General features: G+C 40.7%; 1 protein-coding gene across 1 annotated transcript in view; it reads left to right on the forward strand.

The window, feature by feature from the left end:
* Positions 1-26,033, forward strand: part of LOC145414989 (uncharacterized) — a 43,351-nt gene extending 17,318 nt beyond the window's left edge. The window contains exons 4-7 of the mRNA XM_080284409.1: positions 257-329; positions 372-424; positions 24,524-24,775; positions 25,282-26,033. Of these exons, the coding sequence (XP_080140535.1) occupies positions 257-329; positions 372-424; positions 24,524-24,775; positions 25,282-26,005 (1,102 nt within the window). The 3' untranslated portion in view covers positions 26,006-26,033. The remainder of the gene's footprint in view (positions 1-256; positions 330-371; positions 425-24,523; positions 24,776-25,281) is intronic.
* The last annotated feature ends 280 nt before the right edge of the window (positions 26,034-26,313 follow it).

Consider the following 26,313-nt stretch of genomic DNA (forward strand, 5'->3'; position numbering starts at 1 on the left):
GGTGGAAAAGAAAAGCACACATAACAATGCGTTACAAGGTTACGGGAAGCAGAAATGATGCGAAGTAAACACTGGTAAAGGTCACTGAACCATTCCTAAAGCAGACGAGAATTCACAAGCAGAGTCACAAGCAGGACTCTTTATGTGGACTTTCATGTACAAAATCATCTGTCAATATATGAGACCCAGTAAATCCTGAATCAGTGAATAATTTTCCGCAACCAGTTTTTACAATGATCATCGCCGTTATTAACAGATCCTCGAGCGCACTGAACTTGGCCTTAAGTGAAGCAGCCTCCCACGCCTACTACGCCCATCTGCCCACCCATCCGCCTACCTGCCCACCCACCGGCTCCTCCCACACCCACCACCATCACCACCACCACCACCCACATGCACTTCACGATCTCATGCTTGTCTACAGGTGAGTTATATATTTCTGATGTACACAATTGACCTTAGACTTGTCAATTATGACTTGCCTCTTGTTCCTTCCATATAAATGATGTATATTTGTTTTATCGTCCCCATGGCTATTCAATGTGGATGATAATATAGTTAAGAGAATTGTTATTTCTCGAGCTCAGGAAAGTGAAATATGGATGATAATAGTGTTGAATATCTCTCATGTGATGTATGCATATGATGCTGCGTTACTTGTTATATATACAAATAACCTTCGCAGACTGGATACAGTGTTTCGTGAGGCTCTGTCAATGTGTGATTTGAAAATCAGTACAGATACGAATAGGGCTGTGGTTTTTAAGGAAAAGAGTGACCCTCAGTGTGACGTGCTGATTGATGGAGAGAGACTTGCCTTGGTTAATGAGCATGCACCGACAGGGGAAAAAAAAAAAGTACGACAAATGTAAAATGTAAGTTGTGAATAGAGTGGCTGAAGGAAGAAATGTGGTTGGTACTGTGAATGCCTTGATTCGAGGCAAAGGTGTAAGTATGAAGTCTACACGGAGATTGCATTAAATTGTCAGTACCCACATTTACATATGGGTATGAAATTTTGATATAACATGGGTGTGAAAAATTGCCTGCAAGTGGATATGGGACTGTTGAGGAGTAAGTGTGGAGCGCGTGGAGATGACAGGATAAGGAACAACTTGATTGCGAAAAGTGTGAAGTAAGGAAGTATATTGATTACAGGGTAGAAAAAGAGGATGCTTTTTTTTTTTTTTTTTTTTTAAATGCGAGGAAGAAGGAACCAAAGGCCATGAGCCGGCAGTAACAGTTCCCTCCAAGAGAAAAACAAAATACAATAGAGAGCCAAATTCAAGATCCGATCATTTTGAGATGCCTGGACACACTGCGTTTGAAAGACTGGAGATCATAGGCAACAGGAAATACAGATAGAGGGAGACAGTTCCAGAGCTGACCTGTTGCATAAATGAAAGACTGGGAGTAACGGTTAACTCTTGCATTAGAGAGTTGGACAGAAAAGGGATGAGAGTTTGCTGCCAGACGGGTGCTACGCGCCCGTCGTATAGGTGGAGGAATGCAAGCAGACAGTTCAGAGGAGCAGTGACCATTAAAGTAGCGATAGAAAAGAGATAAAGATGCAACAGTGCGGCGAAGAGACAGAGGTTGAAGGGAGTCAGTAAGAGGAGGAGAGTTAATGAGACGAAAAGCCTTTGACTCCACCCTATTGAGAAGAACTGTATGTGGGGAGCCTCCCCACACATGAGAGTTGTACTCCACACAGGGGCGGATAAAACCCCTGTATAGAGTCAACAATTGTGCAGGGGTAAAGAAAGAGCGGAGTCGGCTTAGCACACCCAATCTCTTGGAAGCAGAATTTACAAGAGATGTAATATGATCTTTCCAAGATAAGTCCCGAGTAAATGAAACCCCAAGCATGTTCAAGGATGATGCAGGATTAAGCTGAATATTATTAAACATTAATGGGTATGCCTGTGGAAGATTTTGTCTGGTTGATAGGTGTAAGAACTGAGTCTTAGATGCATTAAAGACAACCATATTATTTTTACCCTAGTCAGAGATACGAGCCAAGTCAGACATTAGGTGTGCCATAGCCTCATCCCTTGTTTCTTGATCATATGACCCTATGGGGAGAATGCATTAAGAAAAGGTAGTGAAATGAATGGATGTATGTGTGATTTAGAGGTGGGAATATGCGTAACAGGTCAAGAAAGTAAGGATGTGAAAGACGAATTTGTGAGAAAGAGAGGTGTAGTTGACGAAGCTATGGAAGTGTCAGAAGGTTAACCTGGGTGGATGAGGCATGTACGGTGAAGCACATGACAATAGTCATCCAGTTTTTACCTTGATTATCAAAGGACTGACTCAGACTTTTGATGAGGCTCATCAAAAAAGGGAAAAAATACATGAGATATATGTGTCCATGTGAGGTGGAGGCAGGATTCGGGGGACTTGAGTGATGTGTGAATGTGTGTATGGTCCATTCCCCTTGGGATGTTGGTAATTGTCCTTTCTCTACTGGGTCCTACCTCACTCCATTCTAAGGTGGAAAAAGAGGGTCGGGATGAAGATGATGATGTTGATGCTGATGATAACTACGACTCTGGGCGTACATTGGTCTTTTATTTGTTTTATGCATTGTCTGTGCATATTAGACCGGACATAGGCAATACCCATAAAATCTAATTTGGCCCGTGTAACAAGAGTTCAGTACTAAAATATGATATTAGTCACTAAGAATTGCCATGGAAACGATGTAAAGCAGTAGCTAGGTCTTTTTCTACCTCTGATCTGCGTGATATAAGATGCAAAAGAACAACAATGTGGCCCAAGTTAAAGCAGTATAGTAAGTTAGGGAGGGTGTCCTCTAGCTGAAAAATGTATGAGCATATTATACGAAAAGACTTGATAAATCCATCGACTTCACATCCATTTGAACAATAAACACAACAACAACAAGCAAGGAGGTGGTGGTAATGGAGTGGATTGAGTATTGGGCTTAGAACTGAGGCCGCCGGTTGTAACTCTACTGTTCCATGATGGATCTTAAAGACTTGAATTTGATATGGCCCCATTCACGACTCTTCATTACTTCATTATTCTTCATGCAGCATGCCATAAAAACATCCCCACTAATATAATAACTCTACATCCGAAAATTATATCCCTTTAGTTCGTCCATCTTAACTTGACGAATCCTTTTGTAGCATTTTTCCGGTAATGCAGCGACAGAATATGAACATACATTAGCTCTACATCTTTTGCGTAACACTTCAGCACGACTAGCATCAGTGTCGAATGTTGATTTATCGTTGCATAGTATTCAATGTGACCAGATGATAATTTCAGACCAGGTTAAAATGGACAGAGTATAATATATCTTATTGGAGATGATGGGCATATTTTCCACTCTTACAAGATCTAGGAAACTATTCTTCAATTAATGTATGTTAAGTGGAGTACTGAGCTTCACACTGACCTGCTACCCGGGTACGTAAGAATTCCGAATCGGAGCGAGATTTCCGAATCGGAGCTACTAGCGCCATTTGTTGTTTGTTTTTTTGTTATGAAATGTCTATCAGATATCTTTCTTACCACGAAATAACTCTAACTGGTTGGATTTTATTCATTTCGTCGCATGTTTGGTCTTATATTTTCAATCACTGAGTCAGGGATATAGGTAAGTTTGAAATTTGGAATTTTTCATCAGTGAGCACTGATCAGTGAGATTTGGATCTTATACAACACGCATTTCAATTGCATCCAATAATGTACATTAAATTGTAATAAATCTTAATGTCAGTCATTTTTCATCTTTTTTTCTCTTCCTTGCAATCATATCTGGCAACATTTCAGCACGGCAGTTGCTTATTCGGAGATTTTTCACACCTTTTTAGCCTACTCGGTTTCATTATCCAAACACCTGTCAGTTCTTATCTACATTTATATTATTATTATTATTATTCTGTCACCCGTGGCCGTGACCCCGTGACCCATTGTATCCCAAGTTCTGTGACAGGTTGGAAGCATTAAGCATGCTCCCAGGAGATGGCAGGTGATTTAGGGATTAGAGGTCAATGAAGGATTAGGGTTAAGCCTTCCGAGGAATCTCAGGCTTTTCACACCTGAGTGTAAATCACTTCCTTACTCTGACCATGTGTTATTCACCTTCCGAGCCAGTCATGTGCATAATTATTATATATATATAAAAAAAAAAAACTAGAGAATGCCAATTTTCTCTGAATACGGTTACATAACGGCTTAAATTTCTAAGAGATTAAATTTAAGGCTAAATCCAGGAAAATCAACCAAAAATGGCTAAATTTAGCCTTAAAAGGCTAAATATGGTCAGCGTGTTACAGCCCAATGACAATAAATAACGGGAAATGCATCCTACTGCAAACAAGTACACACATAAACAAGTTAAAAACACATAGGACCTGAATACATGTAGTTACAGCCTCACCCGTTTCAAAGTCTAGTTCCGATTCGGAAGTTCCGATTTGGAAATCTCTCTGTTTCGGTAATCTCACTCCCATTCAGTATTCTTACGCACCGCGTGATAGCCCACGTTTATAGACGGATAAATTCCACCGTGCTAGACGAGTGGTTGACGTTGAAACTGCCGGCCAGTGAGCATCTCTAGGGTATCACCATAGAGTTAACTATGGTGGCCTGATAACATAAGAAGAGAGGATAACTGCAGTAGGCCGGTTGGCCCATGCTAGGCAGCTCCTAGAAGAGTAACTGAACTACTAGAATGAGATAAGGATAGCCAAGAAGAAGGCTCTCCCTGCCCTCCAAACCTTCCAGCCGAAGCCGGCAGGAAAAAGTCAGAAAGAACACCACATAGTATGGAAAAACTGGCATGGACATTTTATAGGAAAGTGTGAAAGGAGAATAGAGACTATCGCAATGTAACCTGAAAAGGAAAAATTATGAATTAGTATTGGTTACAAGATTTTTTTTCATCTACCCACCCCATACTTGTCATATGCTCATCTAGCCTATGCTTGAAACTCTCAATGGAAGAGGCAGCAACTATTTTACTAGGTAGCTTATTCCAATTGTCTACTACTCCATTACCAAACCAATTTCTACCTATTCCCTTACTGAAACGGAATTATTCTAGTTTGAAACCATTACTTCTAGTTCTATCCTGTATGCTCACTTTAAATACCTTGCTAATATTTCCCTTATTTATACCCTTCATCCACTTAAACACCTCAATTAAGTCTCCCCTTACTCTATGCCTCTCTAGCAAATGCAGACTTAGTCTTTTCAGTCTGTGTTCATATGACAGGTTCCGAACGTCATGTATAATTTTTGTCATTCTTTGTACATTTTCTAACGAGTTAATATCCATTCTATAGTAAGGACACCAAAACTGTACTGCGTAATCTAAATGCGGCCTTACGAATGCTAGATAGTGTTGCAGTATTACTTTTGATGACCTGTTGCTCATGCTTCTTGAAATAAATCCTAGGACCCTATTTGCTTTATTTCTTGCATTATTACATTGTTGCCTTGGTTTCAGGTCATTACTAACCACAACATCTAGATCTCACTCGCATTCCGATTTGCTAATTTCTTTGTTATCTAAGCTGTATTTAGTATCTCCAATGGTTTTGCCTACGGTGGGTACTTTAAATATTTCAACGTTAAATTCCATTTGCCATGTTTTAGACCATTTGGACAATATATCGAGGTCCTTTTTGTAAGTTATGGCAATCGTTAGTCGAGTTAATGATATGCCCTATTTTTGTATCGTGGGCAAAAATGATGCTGCTGCTAGTGACTCCTAAGTCTATATCATTTATATATATATATAATAAATAATAAGGGACCGAGTACTGAACCCTGGGATACACCACTAGTTACTAATCCCAATCCGACTTAGTTCCATTTATTAATACTCTGCTTTCGTCCTTTCAGCCAGGATTCTATCAATTTTAAGATATTGCTGTCTACATCGTGTGCTCAAGCCTTTCTAACTAACCTTTCGTGTGGGACCCTATCAAAAGCTTTACTAAAGTCCAGATAAATAACATCGTAAGCGTTATCGCTATCTACTGTCTCATAGACCTCCGAGTAGAATGACAACAAATTTGTGAGGCAGGATCGTCCTTGCCTGAATCCGTGCTGACTTTCCTTTATAAGATTAAATCTTTCTAAGTGTTCTCTAATCTTATTTTCCAGAATTGGCTCTAACATTTTTCCTACTATTGACTTTAGACTTATCGGACGATAATTTGACGCAGCTGATTTATCACCCTTTTTAAAGATGGGCACTACGTTTGCAGTCTTCCACGCCTCTGGAACTTCTCCTGAAACTTAAGTCATTAAATAATGTTAAAAGTGGCTGACATAATTCTTCTTTGGTTTCTTTTATAATTTTTGCATATATATTGTCCGGACCTGGTAGTTTTTGAGGTTTAACTTATTAATTTCTTTCAATACATCCTCCTTACTAATGGTTATTTTACTAAGAATATTATCCGTATTATCATCTAAAATTTTTGCTGTTTGAGGGACCAGGTCTAGATTTTCCTTGGTGAATACTGATATGACATAATTATTCAGGATGTAGTGCATTTCTTTATCTTCACTGGTAATGTCACCTGACTCTGTTCTGAGTGGTCGTATCCTATCTTTATTTTTCGTAAGGTACATTTGATAAAAACCCTTGGAGTTTTCTTTCGATTCACTAGCAACCTTAATATCATAACTTCTCTTTGCTCTCCGTATTTCCCTCTTTACTTCTCTATTTAAAATCGTGTACTGGTTACGTAAGTTTCCTCTCCACATTTTATTTTTCTATGTAATCCTTTCCTTTGGCCTATGAGAGATTTTAGTGTGTAGTTTAACCATCTTGGTTCTGAATTATTCGTTCTAAATGGTTTTGAAGGGATATATCTATCTTGGCCTCCGTGTATTATATTTACTAACTCGTTATATTTCTCACTGGCCGAACGTCTGCTTGGTACTGGACCTGAGTCAATCCTCATCACGAGCGCTACACTCTCACCTGGAACCTGACCCTCCCTAGAGACCTGGGGCACATTCCCACCTGTTTCCTGCCCCTCACCTATGACCTGGGGTTCCCCACCGCCCCGGCACTCCCTAAAATAGCTATTCCCCCTATGGAATACCGTTCGAAAATAAGCTCTTAATCCATCAAAATCTCCTAGTCGAAAATTAGGAAAGGTGGAGGGATTTTCAGTGGAACAGACATCGCAAATAAATTTGAACTTAATTTCTTCATGAACGCTATTACCAAGTCATCCACCAACCTCTATATCACTAATGACATTTTCTTTATTAGCTAAAACAAAATCTAGTATATTATTACCTCTGGTGGGCTCCCTGATATACTGATAAAGGAAATTATCCTGTACTACCTCTAGAAATTCCTCTGACTCTGCATCCCCTGTCTGATTTCGCCAATCTATCTTTGGCAAATTAAGGTCCCCTACAATTATATTACTAAGCTGGACTGTGACGCTTTCCTAATTTCCTCCCAAAGGTATTTACTATCTGCTCTACTTAATTTTGGGGATCTGTAAATAACTCCCAAGACTAATTTCTCCCTATTGTTACAAATTTCAACCCAGACACTTTCTGTGTCCCTATTTACTTCAATGTCTGCTTTATTATAACAGTTTAATGAATCCTTTACAAATAGCTACCCCGCCCCCCCTTTCTTCCTTGACGGTTTGACACAAAAATATAATAGTCCTTTATCTGATATTCTGCTAAAAATTCTCGAGTGTCTGTATTCATCCAAGTTTCCCTAATAACGTCAATGTCTATTTTTTCTGTACAAATTAAAGTCCTCAGTTCATCTATTTTATTACTTAAACTCCGGCTGATTGTGTAGTACACTTTCAGGTTATTACCAGTAGTTATGCCTCTGCCTTGGGACTTAATATTTTTTATTTTGTCACTAACTGGGAAACTCTTTACTAATAAAACAATTTTTTGTACTATCACTTATCGTCCTTCTATCATCGCTTGTTCTGTCCTCTATCATCACTTGCTCATTTTGAGGTGCCTGAGTGGATGTATCTACACTAATGGTTAAACTGTTGTTCTTACTTTTGCAAGTCTTGATGCATTTATCCAAACATGATAATACTGATTTCTGAGTGTAGTTGCTGCAACTTCCTGTACATCAACTTCTGAACGTCGAAAAAAAAACTCTAAATCCTATCTATCATTCCAGCTAAAACAGTAACTCCCTGCCTGCTAAGATGAGTCCCATCCCAACTATACAAGGCATTCCAACCACAAAACCCGTCTCAGCTGTCTATGAAAGGTATTGCTTTATCTTTACAATACCTTTCAAGGCGGCAATTAAAACCTATTGCCCTGCTCAACCACTCGCTCCTAACCCGCTTTCTAGGCAGAACATCGAGTACTACAGGGGTCCCTCCCCTCTCCCTAACCTTCTCTAACATATCCTTGTATTGCTGCCACAGTACCTCACTCTTACGCCCACTATTATCATTGCCTCCTACACTTAGGCACACAGTCGGTTTGTCTTCACTATCCTTCCTGATATTTGAAATTTTCTCTGTTACATTACCCACCCTGGTCCCCAGAAGACAGACATGTTTAGTGAGTGGCATATACATTGCTCTGTTAAGATATCTTACCTGTGAGTCCCCAACAACGGCAACATTTTTCTTACCTTTCCTGTTCTCACTATACTTACCTGCATGGGAAGGTCTCTCACCGTCTCTCTTCTCAACTTCCCTCTCTGCCTTCCCTTCATAATTCGTCACGTAGTGCGTCGAATGTATTTGTGGTCTTAATTTCCGATTGCTTTTTAAGGGTGAACTTCGTTGAACCCTTGTGAACCAGTGTCCAACCTTCAGCTTTTTTCTCTCTCTTCTCCAACAGTTCCCTCATTTGTGACTTCTCTTGCCTGAGAACTTGTACCTCCCACTTCAATTCGAGAAGCTCTTCCTTTAACTGAAGGTATTCTTTCTCAAAACCTGCAGCGAGGACACAACTCTCCATAGAGGACGCCATCACGCACAAATTCACAGGAGTATCACAGGTCATTACAGCACACTAGCACAACAGTATCGCAGGTCACTAGCACAACACTATCACAGGTCACTATCACAACACTATCACAGGTCACTATTGCAGTTCACTACAACACACTAGCACAACACAATCACAGATCACAGCTAGCTAAATCAGGTACGCCAGGAGACGTCCGAACAGACAGATGTATTAGTCTTGTATTCTAGGATAGTCAGTGACTAACCTACCACAGGGTTATTCAGCGAGTTGAGAACCGCGGCTGAGCGCCTCATGGCGTCTTTTCCTCTCCTCCTCCCCACAGACATACTCCTCTACCTTCATCTCCATTTAATAGTCAAAGTAACAGATACAACAAGACGTAAGTCATTTCCTGCATAAATCACTCCCTCATTGTCTTAAACTTATATACTAGACAGTTACATTGTTCCCTACAGCAAACTACTTTACAGTGAAAAGTAGGTCAGTTACTACATACATTCCTTCCTTCCAGCTCTGCATGTAACAACGACAACAAAATCAGTGGTATAAAATTTTCGTTTCCTTAAGTTTCTTTTTCCTCCATTTTCCCTTTCTTCCACTTTAATTTCCCTCCAATATGTTTTCGTCCCTGTTTTCTTTCTTGTGAGTTTGGCATCCTTCGTTCCTTGCTCGTACCAATCCCAGTAAAGTCAATGGCCACTTTCCATCATGTCTTCCCGTTTCATTTCCAGTAAGTTAGCTTTTCTTTCAATATATCTTCCCAACGTTAGCAGTCCGTTCAGTTTGATTCACGTTCACCTTTTCTTTTATTCACCTTGCCTTCAGATCATTAGTAAGGCCACATTTAGACTACGCAGTACAATTTTGGTGTCCTTACTATAGAATGGATATTAACTCATTAGAAAATGTACAGAGAAGAATGACAAAAATTATACACGATGTTCGGAACCTGTCGTATAAAGACAGACTGAAAAGACTAAGTCTGCACTCGCTGGAGAGGCTTAGAGTAAGGGGAGACTTGATTGAGGTGTTTAAGTGAATGAAGGGTACAAATAAGGGAGATATTAGCAAGTTACTTAAAGTGAGCATACATGATAGAACTAGAAGTAATGGTTTCAAACTAGAAAAATTCCGTTTCAATAAGGAAATAGGTCGATATTGGTTTGGTAATAGGGTAGTTGACGAATGGAATAAACTACCTAGTAAAGTAGCTGCTGCCTCTTCCATTGAGAGTTCCAAGCATAGGCTAGATATGCATATGACAAATATGGGGTGGGTAGATGAAAAAAAGAAAACTTATAACCAATACTAATTCATATTTTTTCCTTTTCAGGTTACACTACGATAGTCTCTGTTCTCTTTTCACACTTTCCTATAAATTGTCCTCGCCAGTTTTTCTATACTGTGTGGTGTTCTTTCTGACTTTTTCCTGCCGGATTTCGGCTGGAGGGTTTGGAGGGCGGGGGAGAGCCTTCATCTTTGCTGTCCTTATCTCACACTAGTAGTTCAGTTACTCTTCTAGGAGCTGCCTAGCACGGGCCGACCGGCCTACTGCTGTTATCGTCTCTTCTTATGTTCTTATTTTCAATTTGTCATTCAACAGGGTTGCCTTCCCATCAGTTTGCCTTCCTACCAGGTTGCCTTCCTACCAGGTTGCCTTCCCAACAGTTTGTCTTCCTACCAGATTTCCTACCTACCACCTTGTCTTCTTATCAAAGTGCCTTCCTAACAATTTGCCTTCCTACAAAATTGCCTTCCTTCCACTCTGCCATCTTATCAAACTGTCTTACTAACAGTTACCTTCCAACCAAATTACTTTCCTAGCAGCTTCCCTTCCTGCTAAATTGCTTTCCTACCAGTTTATCCAACCAAATTGCCTTTCTGCCAGTTTGCCTTCCTAACAAATTGTCTTCCTACCAGCTTGTCTGCCCTCCTATCAGTTTGCCTTCCTGCCAGCTTGCCTTCCTAACAGCTTACCTTCCTAGCAGCTTGCCTTCCTAACAGTTTGCCTTCCTACCAGATTGCCTTCCTAACAGTTTGCCTTCCTAACCGTTTGACTTCTTAACAGTTTGACTTCCTACCAGATTGCCTTCCTACCAGTTGCCTTCCTATGAGTTTGCCTTCCTATCAGATTGCCTTCCTACAGATTGCCTTCCAAACAGTTTGACATCCTACCAGATTGCCTTCCTAACAGTTTGCTTTCCTGTGAGATTGCCTTCCTAACAGTTTGCCTTCCTAACGGTTTGTTTTCCTGCCAGATTGCCTTCTTACCAGTTTGCCTTCCTGCTGGTTTGCTTTCCTAACAGTTTGCCTTCCTAACAGTATGACTTCCTAACAGTTTGCCTTCCTACCAGATTGCATCCTAACAGTTTGCCTTCCTAACAGTTTCCCTTCGTACCAAGCTCCCTTCCTAACAGTTTGCCTTCCTAACAGTTTGCCTTCCTAACAATTTGTCTTCCTAACAGTTTGCTTTCCTATCAGAATGCGGAAGTAACAGTTTGCCTTCCTAAAATTTGCCTTCCTACCAGATTGCCTTCCTAATAGTTTGCCTTCCTAACAGCTTGCCTTCCTATCAGATTGCGGAACTAACAATTTGCCTTCCTAACAGTTTGCCTTCCTATCAGATCGCGGAACTAACAGTTTGCCTTCCTAACAGTTTGCCTTCCTAAGTTTGCCTTTCTACCAGATTGCCTTCCTAAGTTTGCCTTCCTAACAGTTTGCCTTTCTACCAGATTGCCTTCCTAAGTTTGCCTTCCTAACAGTTTGCTTTCCTACCAGATTGCTTTCGAAACAGTTTGCCATCGTAAGAGTTTGCCTTTGCAACAGTTTGCCCTCCTACCACATTCCCATCCTAACAGTTTGCTTTCCTAACAGTTTGCTTTCCTAACAGTTTGCCTTCCTACCAGATTGCCATCCCACCAGACTGCTTTCCTAACAGTTTGCCTTTCTAACAGTTTGCCTTCCTGCCAGATTTCCTTGCTGCCAGCTTTCCTTCCTAACAGTTTGCCTTCCTACCAGATTGCCTTCCTAACAGTTTGCCTTCCTAACAGCTTGTCTTCCTACCAGATTGCCTTCCTAACAGTTTGCCTTCTTAACAGTTTCCCTTCCTAACAGTTTGCCTTCCTAACAGTTTGTCTTCCTACCAGATTGCCTTCCTAACGGTTTGCCTTCCTAACAGCTTGCCTTCCTACCAGATTGCCTTCCTAACAGTTTGCCTTCTCAACAGTTTCCCTTCCTAACAGTTTGCCTTCCTAACAGTTTGCCTTCCTACCAGATTGCGGAACTAACAGTTTTCCTTCGTAACAGTTTGCTTTCCTACCAGTTTGCCTTCCTAACAGTTTGCCTCCCTACCAGATTGCCTTCTTACCAGACTGTCTTCCTAACAAATTGCCTTCCTATGAGTTTGCTTTCCTAACAGTTTGCCTTCCTAACAGTATCTTTCCTATCAGATTGCAGAACTAACAGTTTGCCTTCCTAACAGTTTGTCTTCCTAACAGTTTCTTTCCTATCAGATTGCGGAACTAACAGTTTGCCTTCCTAACAGTTTCTTTCCTATCAGATTGCGGAACTAATAGTTTGCCTTCCTACCAGATTGCCTTCCTAACAGTTTGCCTTCCTAACGGCTTGTCTTCCTAACAGTTTACCTTCGTAACAGTTTGCCTTCGTAACAGTTTGCCTTCGTAACAGTTTGCCTTCCTACCAGTTTGCCTTCCTACCAGTTTGCCTTCCTACCAGATTGCCTTCTTACCAGATTGCCTTCTTACCAGACTGTCTTCCTAACAAATTGCCTTCCTACGAGTTTGCTTTCCTAACAGTTTGCCTTCCTAACAGTATCTTTCCTATCAGATTGCAGAACTAACAGTTTGCCTTCCTAACAGTTTCTTTCCTATCAGATTGCGGAACTAATAGTTTGCCTTCCTAACAGTTTGCCTTCCTACCAGATTGCCTTCCTAACAGTTTGCCTTCCTAACAGTTTGCCTTCGTAACGGCTTGCCTTCCTAACAGTTTGCCTTCCAACCAGATTGCCTTCCTAACAGTTTACCTTCGTAACGGCTTGTCTTCCTAACAGTTTGCTTTCCTAACAGTTTTGCTTTCGTAACGGTTTGCCTTCGTAACAGTTTGCCTTCGTAACAGTTTGCCTTCCTACCAGTTTGCCTTCCTAACAGTTTGCCGTCCTACCAGATTGCCTTCCTAACAGTTTGCCTTCCTACTAGATTGCGGAACTAGGAGTTTGCTTTCCTACCAGGTTGGCTTTCTGACAGTTTTCCTTTCTACTGGTCTGCCTTCCTTCCAGTTTACCTTCCTCATAGTTTACCTTCCTTATTGCTTGCGTTCCCCACACCTTGCTTTCCTCATAGTTTACCTTCCTCCCAGCTTGCCTTCGTCACAGCTTCCCTCCTGCACAGCTTTCTTTCCTAATAGTTTACCCTCCTCACAGCTTACCTTCCTCACATCTTGTCTCCCTTACAGCTTGCTTTCCTACTGTAATAGTTTACCCTCCTCACAGCTTGCCTTCTTGATAGTTTACCCTCTTCACAGCTTGCCTTCTTCACAGTTTACCTTCTTCATAGTTTACCCTCCTTACAGTTTGCCTTCCTCCCTGCTTAGCTTCATTACAGCTTGCCTTCCTCATAGTTTACCCTTCTCACAGCTTGCCTTCCCCGTAGTTAGCCTCTTCATAGTTTGCCGTCCTCACAGTTTACCCTCCTCACAGCTTACCGTGCTTGTAGTTTGCCTTCCTCATAGTTTATCCTCCTCACAGCTTGCCTCCCTCACGGTTTGCCTTCCTCACGGTTTGCCTACCTCACAGTTTGTCTTCCTCACTTTATTTTCCTATAGTTTGCCTTATTTACTCTTTGCCTTCCTCTCAGGAAACTTTCCAACCAGTGTACCTTCCAGTTTGCCTTAATACTAATCTGCCTTCCTACTAATTTGCCGTCGTTCCTTCGTCGCTTCCTTCCTTTCATGCATCATCGCCTTTAAGTCAGTAGCCACCCATGGCTGACACCATTTATGTGTAGAAGTCTTCACTTACTACGATTACTGGGAGTTGAACCTGAGGAAGAGGTGAGGCAGCAGGATTACTCATTCATGGACGGAGAATTTTAGCCATCATTATCATAAACGATGAAAAGAAGGTTGAGGATAACACCTAATAATTAACTACGGTCAGTTTCAAAACAGTGCAGGGAATAGGAAGCTATTAGACTGTAATTTAGCTTTGTACTGACTTTTCAACAATGTGATGGAAATATGAGACTTTTGTTTCAATTTTTTTTTATAGTAAATGCGTAAAAAAGAAAGAAAGAAAGAAAGGAATGAAAAGAAAGAAAATGAGAGTTTGCCTTCCCCTTTCTGACTTCTTTTACTGATAATACGACCAGTTATCTTAACTGCTATTCCACTTTCTATTGACTGATGAAACTTTACACTTGAAAGGATTGAGTAGACATATCTCTCAAGGTATTAATGACTCCAGCGTTACAGCTAACGCCAGACGATTTTATTCAGTCGAGAGTGAACACAAGGAGATAGGGTGATAACCTTTCACTTAAGTGAAATTTTTCTAAAATAATCATTGTACCATGAAATAATTTTTTTATTTAGATTAGGGGGATCCCGTCAGCCTGTAAGATCAGAATTATTCTCCAAGGACTCCACATGATAATACTTCTTCCATATGAACTGATCCATTTTTTTTTCTTCCAGTCTGAAGGGGATGAAGATCGTTGTATATATATATATATATATATATATATATATATATATATATATATATATATATATATATATATGTAACAGTTTTTATGCAGGATATAACCATGAACATTATGACTGAAGCATCATACAATTATGAAACTTTATCGCTATAATGCTTTGCATTGTTGTTTCTTTAGTAGCTGGGGGAGCCCACCACACACTGTATTAGATGACTACCATATACGCAGCATACAGACTTTGTGATGCAGAAGGTTAAGGCACTCCAGTCATATATGATCTGAGATGATTTGTGACAAGTGCTCATGCAGTGATGTCCAGAAGCGAGAGGTTGGTCACCCACATCTTAAATGAGAGGCTGAGCACCTACTGTAATCCCAACGTCGCCGCGCTCGTGATGAAAGGAATTAACAAGAAGGAGCACTAAGAGAGGCAAACTCTTGCGTCCTACAGCTGGTCGTTGGACGAACATTTGACATTGCACTGTGACCTTGATCTTTTTCTGATTTTTCTGAAAATCAGATTACATCATTCTAGCCTTACCCTCAGCTATTAAAACAAATTTATTCGAAATCGGCTGGAGCTAACATTGCTTTGCGATTCTGAACTCTCGCCTGTTGCTATCAAATTGAATTTCGTTACCTTGCCTGAACCTTTACGTTTCCATTGAGATTAGTCCTTATCGGAACAAAACTATTCAAGTTATACGGTCGAACCTTTGACCATACCGTGTGACGTTGATCTTTTACTTATAATTCTCAAAATCCAGTCACTTCACCCTTGTCTTACCCTCAGTCTTCCACTAAGTTTGTTTTGATTCAAATAAAACTGTTTAGGTTGATCTTGCCATGTAAGATTAGTCTTGGCCTATTGATCGAAAGACAACAGAGCTCTCCTTGGCTAACCCTCAAGTCTTCTACAATTATTCAGGTTAAATTCAGACCCAGATTACTTGAATTGTGCTGCGTACACACACACACACACACACACACACAGTTTTAGAACATTATTTGTCATAACTTTAAAAAAAAAGTTCCACTTTGGTTAAGGAAATTTCTTGGTATTTAAGCTATGATCTGCGATCAGAGTGGAAGTAAGGGATACCAAACATAGTGAGACAAGAGCGGGTCAAACATTTGTTAAAATGGGTGGGTCCGAAACGTTCTCTTTCACTGGCTGACAAGAAATATTTTTAAAGTCATAGTCATAACACATTTAGGTATTTATATATTCGCTTATATGAAAATATCTGCTGTCCTTCATCCGTTTACAGTTTTCGTAAACCGTTTTATCACTTGGTGGTGATTACAGAATGTTCAACCACCTTAACTCCCCCCCCCCCCTCATCTTGCCCAGACAAAGTGAGAATCCTGCCAGTGATTATGCCTATACAAGATGATTTCGTAGCCTTTTGACATCTCTTATGTCAAAGCGTATGGAAATTAATCTAGTTCTTTTGTTACAGATCAGGTTTTTCTCAGGCGATGCGAGAGGGTAAAAGTGAGAAGAATCACGGATCTGGCACATCATGGCTATTACTTTTCTAACTGCTAAAGACCAACTACAGGGTACCACATTGTGATCCTGGGGTGTATGGTACCTCAGTCGTTCCGAGGACTGTGAAAGTGGAACCTGGCTATCCAAGAACACAGTATGTTGCCCTGTAGCAGTTCTTTAGCGATGAGAATAATGGTTGCCATGATGCGCCAGATCCATCGATTCTTCTCACTTTTATCCGTCTACATCAATTCAGAAAAAACTCAAACTGAAGCCAAAGAAACTGGTTATTCACGAAAAAGTTTGACGTGAGATGTTAAATGGCCATAAAATCATCTTGTATGGGAAACATCATTCGATGGGGTGGCGGGGGGAGTTATCATATCGTCCGGAGAGGGAGTATGGGGAACTAAGGTGGTTGAACATCCTGTAGAAACTCCACAACTTTTATGCTTAAAATTATTGGCCCACTCTTCCAACCTAGATGCCTGACAAATTGATTTAGCATACTTAAATAGCAGCTACCATTGTGAGGAAAATAACTGTAGCAGTTGTGGTAGGATGAAGATTTTGATACCAGTTTGACTAATGAAAGTTAACAGTATTGTATCAGTTTCCGCGGCAGTGGTACTCCACACCCTGACTACTCCCATACTCCGAAAGATGAGAGAGAGGGAGGGAGGGAGGGACGGGAGGGGCAAACGTCTTTCTCTATTTTGCTTTTGCTGCTTCCTGACAAATTTGTTTCAGTTAATGAAAAATCTTTTTTTTACTGAGGAAGTTACTGGAGACTGTATCTAACTCCTGTAGTTCGATGGCCTCTTCTAATGTCGGTAAATGCCTTTGGATGTAGCAAGAATAAACAATACGGCACCTGAGTGAAGTTATCAGAATGTCCCGTTTCACTCTGATTTATTGCTGCTCTGAATGTACTTGAATATATATATAAGACATATGTGTTTCAGAATACTAGTAATTGCATTAACAGTAGGAAATCGTACGAATACTTTTAACTATCTTGTGTAAGCACTGAAAATGCTGATCTTGTGTAGGCACTCAAAATTCTATGCGTTGATAACCATTCGCAGTCTTAATAGGACTAATATTAACTGAGAGTGTGAAAAGCGAATGATCACTGAGTACACCTGGCTCTTCGTCAATTTCATAGATCTACTTGTGAGTGTTGTAATGTGAGTCCTAAAGAAAAAGTAAATTACGATGTCAGGAGGGTCTGCACAAGTGAAACAAATCGTTTGGGGGTAGCAAGAACAAATTTAAAGAACATCATCGAAATAAATCAGTTAAAGTAATGCAGAGTCAGCCAGAAGAGAAAGTGATGAGATTTTTTTAAAGTAATAACCCCCCTCATGAAAACTGTTATGAAAGGCCCGAATTGGGTGGATATTATTGTATTTTCTCAGTTACAACAGTTTCCCTATATGGATATAACTCATTCATTTGAACAATTCATAGCACTGTGAAATAAAAATTTCATCATTTATCGACGTCCTTGTGTCTCTCAGTGAAAGCCTAATAATAATTCACCTTTTTAGCGTATTATGCGTGTAACAAGCTTATAATTCAGAATGTAGACACTTTAATGTTCTGGAGTGACGCAGCATTTGAAAAATAGTGTATACAACTCCAGTAAACTATATTCCCCCAGCTTTATAAACGACAGACTGGCTTTGTCTGAAAGGTATATGTGAAGTGAATCTATACAGAAAGAAAAAAAAAAAGGTTAGGGCTGTGAAATGGAACTCAAACTCCGGGTGCTTGAGTGATGTATTGATGATCGTGTGGGCCATCTTACTGGGCATGCTGTGGACAGTTCTCCGACTTTCTATTTTCTTTAACTTCTTTTTCTGGATCCAATCTCACTTCATTCTTAGACGGAAAAAAAATCAGGATGATTGATGATGCTAAATATTAAGTGGTTATTCTGGCAGTGATCAATATACTTTTTTTTTTTGACCCTGTGGCTAGTTTTACAAACAAATGGGGAATGATAAAAATAAGAAATGCAAAAATGCAAGGAACTGTCTGATAATGGATCGAGGCACCCCGCATCGTAGTTCTTTGTATTATTTCGTGCTCCTTATTATTCACCGCAACTGTATAACAGTGGTATTGTTTTTGTAGCAGCTTTAGGTGAGAGTGGCTCCTGAACTGATAGTAGTAACATTAACATCATTATCTGCAGAAGCAAAAGCAGTTTAAGAATTGTAGGAATAAAGCTGTTATAGAAATGATAGTGGTGATAGTGTTGTAAAAATTATAGCACGAGTAGAAGTAGTAGTAGTAGAAGTAACAGTGGTAACAGTTGTGGAAGTAATGGCAGTACTAGCAGTTGTAGAAATAATAGTAGGGGTAGAAATAGTAGAGCACAATAATAAATTGCGTAGCAGCAGAAGTAGAAGAAGTAACATTAGCAGCAAAGGAGCAACTGCGGAGTCATATGTAGTGCCAGAGATAGTAGCTGTTGAGGTAATAGAGAAAATAGTAGTGATGGTAGTTGTAGCAGCAGAATTATCACGAAAGCACCAGTAAAGGAAGTATATGATTTGTATTAACAACAGTAGCGTTTTACTCTGTTGTAGTAGTAAATGAAGCAGCAGCAGCAATAAAGGTAATACTGACTTAAAGTTATGATAATATGGTCATGGTAGTAGTTGCGGTAGAAACAACAGTAACAGTAGATTTAGTTGGGAGTGTAATAGTGATAACATCAGCATAATAACTATGATGACAGAATTGGCAGTAGAGCCAGTAGTTACAACAGCATTAGTAACAATAACTTTAGTTATAAAAGTAACAGTAGCTGCAGCTGCATTAAGCATTGTAGTAATAACAGCAGTTGCCGTAGTAGTGCTGTTCCCTACGTCAATCAACTTGACCATAGAGCCACACCGTGTCAGCCACCATCTGAGACTAATTATAGGTCAGTGTAAAATTTGCGAATAAGGAAAACACAGTGAGACACAGAGCACCATTTTATCAGTAGGGAGAGAATTAGAGGCGGCTGCTAGGAAAAGCTGTGAATCTACAAACAAATCAGCTGCGATGGAACACCAGCAGTAGCGTTATGCATAGCAGTAAAAGCAGCAGTTCCAAAAGAAGAACAGCTGTACAGTAACAATGGTAGTAGCGGCTACAGCTTTTAGGGCTGCTGAATTATTCTAGTCGCAATGGACGTTGTAGGTTTTGCATTAACTGTAGCACAGCAGCATTACACTTGGCAATTGTTTAGCAATAATAGGAGCAGTTATTGAGGCTATAGGGATTGCAGTTATGAGTGTATCGTTATGCACAGCAACAAAGTGGCACACCAAGAGCCGGCAGCAGTCTCAATAACGTCAAAAACTCAGCCAACCCAAGCAAACAGCTGCAGGTGGGACCAAAATAACGGGCCTACAATAATAGTAATAAAGATGGGAGCTGTTAGCAGGTAGTCTGTGTCGCCGTAAAGTTTGCAAATGTAAAGGTTGATATGGAAATCAGGTAGTACAGAAAGGCATTTTATGAACAACTGTATACTCGTACAAGAAAATGAGAGGAGTGGTTGTGGTGGTAGAATGGGAAGGAATATTAGACGTAAATAGGGAAGAGAGAAACAAGTAATGGAGGGGGTGGGGGGGACGAAGAGAATTCGAGGGATGGAAGAGATATACTGTATGAAAAGGAAATACCAAGCAGGATCGAAGTAGTTAGGAACCGGAAGACTGAGGTCAGCTAGGAAACAGATACAAGGAGGGATAGAAGTAAACTGAGAAAGAGAACAGGAGGAGGAGGAAGGATCAGAGGAACGAAAATGGTAAGCAAGCGGAAGAAATAGGAATAGAAGGAGAAGTGGTAGATAACGGGACAGATGACGATATATACATAAATGCGCAGACAATTAGAGGAAGGACATTGAAAATCTTGTTCAGTGACCTAGATGCAGCGTGGAAGAACGTCAAGCACAAAACCAGGAAAAATGAGTGAAGGAAAACGAACATTGTCAAGAAAAAGCTGCAATCACACACACACACACACACACACACACACACACACACACACACACGAGAAGAAGCAAACTGGTTATATATTCGAGAAAGTATAAAACAAGATGTCATGTCTCCATGGCTGTTCAAAATATTCATAAGGAAGGTGTTATAAACCAGTACAAGGTAGGGGAATGGATATTGTAGTGCCCTTTGTGGGAGAGGATAGGGATTGGTATTAGTCTGTATTGTTGTTTGCTGATGATACCGTTCAGTTTAATGATGAGGACTGGGATTTGCAACGCTAGGTGAATAAGTCTGCGTCTCTAGGAAACGAAATCTGAAGGTAAGCTAAGTATAGCAGGGAGTAATGTTTTACTGAGAGGAATGAAGTCACAGTGAGGTTGGATGGTCGGGTAATGAAGAACTTGAGTGACATTAAATATTTAGGCAGTGTGTTGAGCAAGGGCGGAAGTATGTAGGACGAAGTGTAAGAAATGATACAACAGGGCAGGAAGACTCTAAGTACACTGAGGGCAACGATAAGAAACAAGGAAGTGAACACTAGAGTAGTGAAGTCGTTGCACAACAGTACTGTGACCTCTGCTACGTATGGAAGTTTGGACCCTGTTGGAAAGACACAAGTCAAGAATGAGAGCAATGGATATTAGTTGTTTAAGGAGAAAATGTGGAGTTACGTGGAGAGACAGACAGATAAATGATTAAGTTAAGGAGTGCTGTGCAGTTGATATCGATGTGGTGACGGGTGTTAGAAGGGATTTGAGATGATGTATCAATGTAGAAAAAATAGAGAATGACAGATCGAATAGGAGTGTATTTAACTGAAGCGGATAGGAAAAAAGAGTAAGGAAACTGAGGATAAGTTGGAGAGTTATGTAAATGATAAGGCCTGGAAGAAATTTGCCTGTGACCACTTCCTCTGGCTGTAGGTAGACAGAAGGATATAAAAAACAGGAAATAAACAGACAGGAGTACCATGACTAAACGCAAAGACACTCATCTTCTAATCAATCTAAGATCAAGGAAAATGAAGTCTATCGTCGGTGATTAGAGACTGAATGAAGTAAAAATGAAGGTTAAAGTGACAGACGCACCATAAATTATTAAAAAAAAAAAAAACGAAAATGACCTAAGTAGGTTAGACCGAAATCTGACCAGGTAAAACAGATGATGACTAGTTACAGAATTCGAATACAAAGCCATGTAAAACGTAGGAGATGGCGATTACACATGAATAATGAAAAAAATAATGTCTTTTTTTTATAAAGTATAAGCTGAAATTAAACAAAGGAAAATCATTTATAAGAAGTTAAAATCAGGGTTTTATAAAATGGAGATTAAAAAACTCTGGTATTATAAAGTAATGAAAATGTAATAAAAAATAACCTGAGATAAATCTAAGCGCAAACTCTTACACTAATTTTGAATAGAGTGATAGGACATGGAAAATTTGAGATAAGAAGACTGCGACAGCATGAGTAAAAACGAAAACGAAGGTCATCTATAATAAAAATGGCAAAATAAGACAATGATATGCGTTAGCAGATGTGATGAGCGAAGTAAAAGTTAAATATAAACAGACAGTGACCGGTGATGATGATGATGATGATGATGAGAGCATGAATTATACTGAAAACTACAACCATCTAAGGTAAATGAGATTAAAATCTTAACCTTTTCATTACCTTGGTATACTATTCTGTTTATTCTTGTTGCCTCTTGACGACTTACTTCAATTTAGGAAAAGTTTTCAAACCGGTAGTGTTAAGATATGTCCTTCAAAACGAGGTATCTTTCTTAAACTGAAAAAAAAAAAAAAAAAGTCACATGAAAAAGGGAAAAATGACGTAAAATTCAACCTAACATTTCCGAGAAGGTAAACTCGCTGTAAAATGATTTCAGAAACAGGTGGAAATAAGAGCTACGAAAACTGGGATTGCGAGAATAAACCCGAAAACCAGTTTAAGAAATCATTCAAAAAAGGCGAAAACGTTCAGAGCTAAGAAAGCTAAAAAAGTGAAGCAATAGGTAGGGAGAAAGAAAGAAAGATCATCAGAGTAAGAGAATACGTAGATACAGTGGCTAAACAGAGACGGAATAACTTGAATAAAACAGCCTGAGGAAGCAATGCCAATGGAGCCATGCGGACGCAAAATGTGCCCCTAAAACTTACACTGCGTGCATAGGCAAAATATTCTTTGCAGGATATTGCAACAGAGGCTAGGGAGCTGGGCCAAGGAGGAGGAGGAGGAGGAGGAGGAGGAGAAACGATGAGAAATGAGGACGAGTAGAAGAGAAAAGGGAAAGTATGAGGGAAAGAAAAGGACAGAAAAGAGGAGAGGGAGGGATGGAAAGTGAAAAAGTAGGAGAGAATTAGGATTCGGGGAAATTTAGGAGTGGGGGAGAGAGATAAGGATGGGGGGAGTAGAGAAGAAAAAATAGAGGGAGAGGTGATAGGTACAGAAACAAGGTGGAAAGTGAGGAAGGAGGGAGGAGAGGAGGAGAATAAATAGAGGTGTGAAAAGGGGACGAGAGAAGAAGGGAGGAGAGAGGTACACTAGAAGTAATATAAATAAGAAACATGTACATAATGTTGACGCGAGTTGCAAAGGATCCTTGTTTCAATTTCTAACATTCCTAAATTTTCCCCCAATACAGATTGAGAATAAGTAGGTAAAAGCTGAGGAGGAGGAGGAGGAGGAGGAGGAGGGGGAGGATGAGCAAAGGAGGAGGAGTAGGAGGAGGAGGAGGAGGAAGAGGAGGAGAGGAAAAGTGAAGGAGGAGGAAGGGAAGGAGGCGGAGGAGGAGGGACGAGAGGAGGAGGAAGAGGAGGAGGAGAAAAGGAGGAGGAGGAAGAAGAAGAGAAGAAGTAAAAGGACGAGATGAGGGGAGGAAGAAGGAGGGGGAAAGCATAAAGAGCGGGAGGGCAACACTGGGTGGTGGGAGAGGTTGGGGAATGTATGACTTAGCTGTGGATTTCCTCCGATTTTCGGAATGATCACAGAATTTTGATCTTGTTGGTGTGTGTGTGTGTGTGTGTGTGTGTGTGTGTGTGTCGTTAGGGTTTACTCCTGCGGAAAACAGTTCAAATTTCTGCTTTGTATTCGTGTTTCTTTTAAATTCTTGCTCGTATGTTTCGTCTTTTAGTGGTAAACTTCAGCAATGCCTGTAAAATACTTTAGTTTTCACGTCATGGCATCACACACAGGGAAATAGTTTCATCATTAATCCCTTCTGTTTGAGAGACGTCGTATCAGAGTTGTTCTGACTTTAGTTAAGCGATTGTACTCTGTTTAGGACAGTGTCATGGTACCTCCCCACTCTGATGACTTATTTTTTTTTTTAAATTTAATACTACCAGAAGAATTCATTCAAATTTCGGAGGACTCCCATTAGTGTTGTGATAGTGCAAGCTATATCTAAGCTCGCATTCTCGAGAAACCACTTGTAAGGTGCGAAAATTGTCTGTAGACATTAGGAATACAGACAAATAAATAAAACGTCTTTGGCTGAAAACGACAATATGCTTATTTTCCCTGAACAATTTCATGATCTGCTGCGTTTCTTTTCTCCTTACCTCTGACCCTTGTACTCTTTCTGAGCTGTTCCCCAGTGTCTGGACCGTATTAATATACTCTCGTGTGCCCAAGCTGTATATACTGTTCAGTAAGATTGCCTGTGAATGTGTTTACCTTAGTCGTACCTTATACAGTTACGAAACATTTCACAACTAAACTATGTTAAATACCAAACTGGAAATATGAAAACCTAAATAATTCTCGTCACTGAATACCTCACATGAGATGTTTTCGTAAAAGAAAGGCAAAGATCGTTGATAAATGCAGTCTAGGTACAAGTATTTACAAACGGTCTTGACAAGTTGATGGGATACATGAGCCTCCGTGACAGTTGACCAGACCATTATCATGGATTCTGTTGTTTTCCTTATTTTTACTTTAATATTGTGAAGTGATTGGTAGCTGTATGAGTGAAGGCCAACGTAAGTTCAAGGAATGTTACACAGAACTTGAGCTACATGGTGTCATAACCTTACCCCCTGTCCCATGATCAACCAGTCCTCTTCATTCCAATTTCCTCTTCACCTCCCTGATCTAATTTAATCAAATCAGACCAACTTAACCTAACCTGATGTAATAAATCTTAGCCTATTTTTTCCCAACCAAACCTAACCACTCTTAAACTAACCCAATTAAATATAACCAATGCTAACTTAACCTAACCAAACCTGTCCTTTCACAACCTAACCCAGCTCAGCCCAGCTTAGCTTAACCTAAGCAAAGCTATCCACCACACAGGAGTCAGTGCACTGGTGTGGAGGGCAGCTGCACGGCGGGTGAGGGTGGAGGCACTACTGACGGCGGGAGTGGTGCTGAAGGAGGCGGATGTGTGGGAGGCGGCAGCAGCCATGACCCCCACCGCTTCAAGTACCACGCAGACCAGCTGGAGAGGTTTCTGAGGGAGTACCGATGTCTACAGGAGCAACTTGTCCATATGAAGCAGTCATACCAGGCGCAACAGCTTCAGCAGCTCAGAGGATCAGCTCCAAGGTTGGTTCGCAGATCAGACTTGGAAGGAAGAAGTAAGACTGTAAAATAATGTGGAGAGGAAGATATAGAGCTTTTATTGCGTAGAATAATATGGGGCTACATTATATTAAGTAAAGCGAAAGCAAGGTAGGCTGTCTCCATGTGTAACTCAATAGAAAATATGTGATTTTCAACTCTTAGATTGGACACTACTCAGTTATTTTATTCTAGCTATCCACACACTAGTTTGTCCGGGTGATGAACACTCCTGCTAGCCTGAGGATTAGGTAATGAAGTGATGAAGTGATATACCAAGGACAGCGTAGAGAATGGGCTTATTCATTGTTAGAATATTAAGGTGAACCATTTAACTGAACTTAGAGAATCATTTTTCAAATCTGTCTGTCTGTCTGTCTGTCTGTCTCTCTCTCTCTCTCTCTCTCTCAGAGAGAGAGAGAGAGAGAGAGAGAGACTGTGTGATACCGTTACATTAATGACGTCTTACACTAACACCTCGTCTTTCACAGACTGGACTGCTGCTCTGAGGCCCTGGTGACGTCAGGAATCACTGCTATGCCCCCTCCTCACTCTCATGTCCCCGACCCCCACACTCATATCACCGACTCCCACACTCACGTCACCGACCCCCTCTCTCATGTCATCGCTTCAATTCACGCCACTGATCCATCTATAGCACACTCAGCTGATCCATCTATAGGCCTACCACACGACCCCTCCTCTATACCTCTCGTCTCTGACCCCACTTTAGGTGCGTCCACTCACGTCACAGTCACCCCTCTGCCTCATGTCACCGTCGCATCTACTGTCTCTCATGTCGCGGCAGTCTCACCTCTAACTCACGTCACCGTTTCACCTCTGCCACACGTCACTGCTCCCTCCTCGCACCTCACATCGCCTTCTTTGTCTCGTGTCACACCCCCTAATGTCGAACCCTTATCCCCTCCTTCCACGAAGGATTCCCTGTCCACTAATCATTCCACATCACCGGTCACATCCTCGTCGCCCCCCACCAGGTCATCTGACGCCCCTACTCCCTCCACCGCCCCACGACACTCCTCTAAATGTTCTTCCACCAAGCCCTCCAAAGGCTACGGAGGGGGACAGGAGGGAGTGACCGAACCCTCTTCCAAAACAGAACCCTTAAAGTCCATCTTGAAAAAACCACAAGAAGGGAGCTGTAAGAAGAAGCAGAGAAGTTCTATGTCCCCGCCGACTCTCACTCGCCAGTGAACACCCGGCACATACTGACAACCACTGCCTGTCTTCTTCTTAGGTAGGAAGTAAACCCGCAGGTGTACTCGGTATGGTACAGTCAGGGAATACCCTTCATAAGGTCTGCTGAATATATCTAAAAAAATTCGAACCATGAAGTACATCCATTAATTAGACATGGGTTAAGTTTCGCTAGAGACTTTTCGGATATAATTTTGATATTTGATTTCATGACTGTGGAAATGAGTTACTTGAGAGGAGCATGTGGAGTGACGTGGAGGGACAGGTTGACGAATGAAGAAGTGAAGGAACGCTGTGGGGTGGAT

The sequence above is a fragment of the Coenobita brevimanus genome, chromosome 101, assembly GCF_032717465.1.
Source record: "Coenobita brevimanus isolate Jiangsu-jjx chromosome 101, ASM3271746v2, whole genome shotgun sequence".
In the NCBI taxonomy this organism is placed as follows: domain Eukaryota; kingdom Metazoa; phylum Arthropoda; class Malacostraca; order Decapoda; family Coenobitidae; genus Coenobita; species Coenobita brevimanus.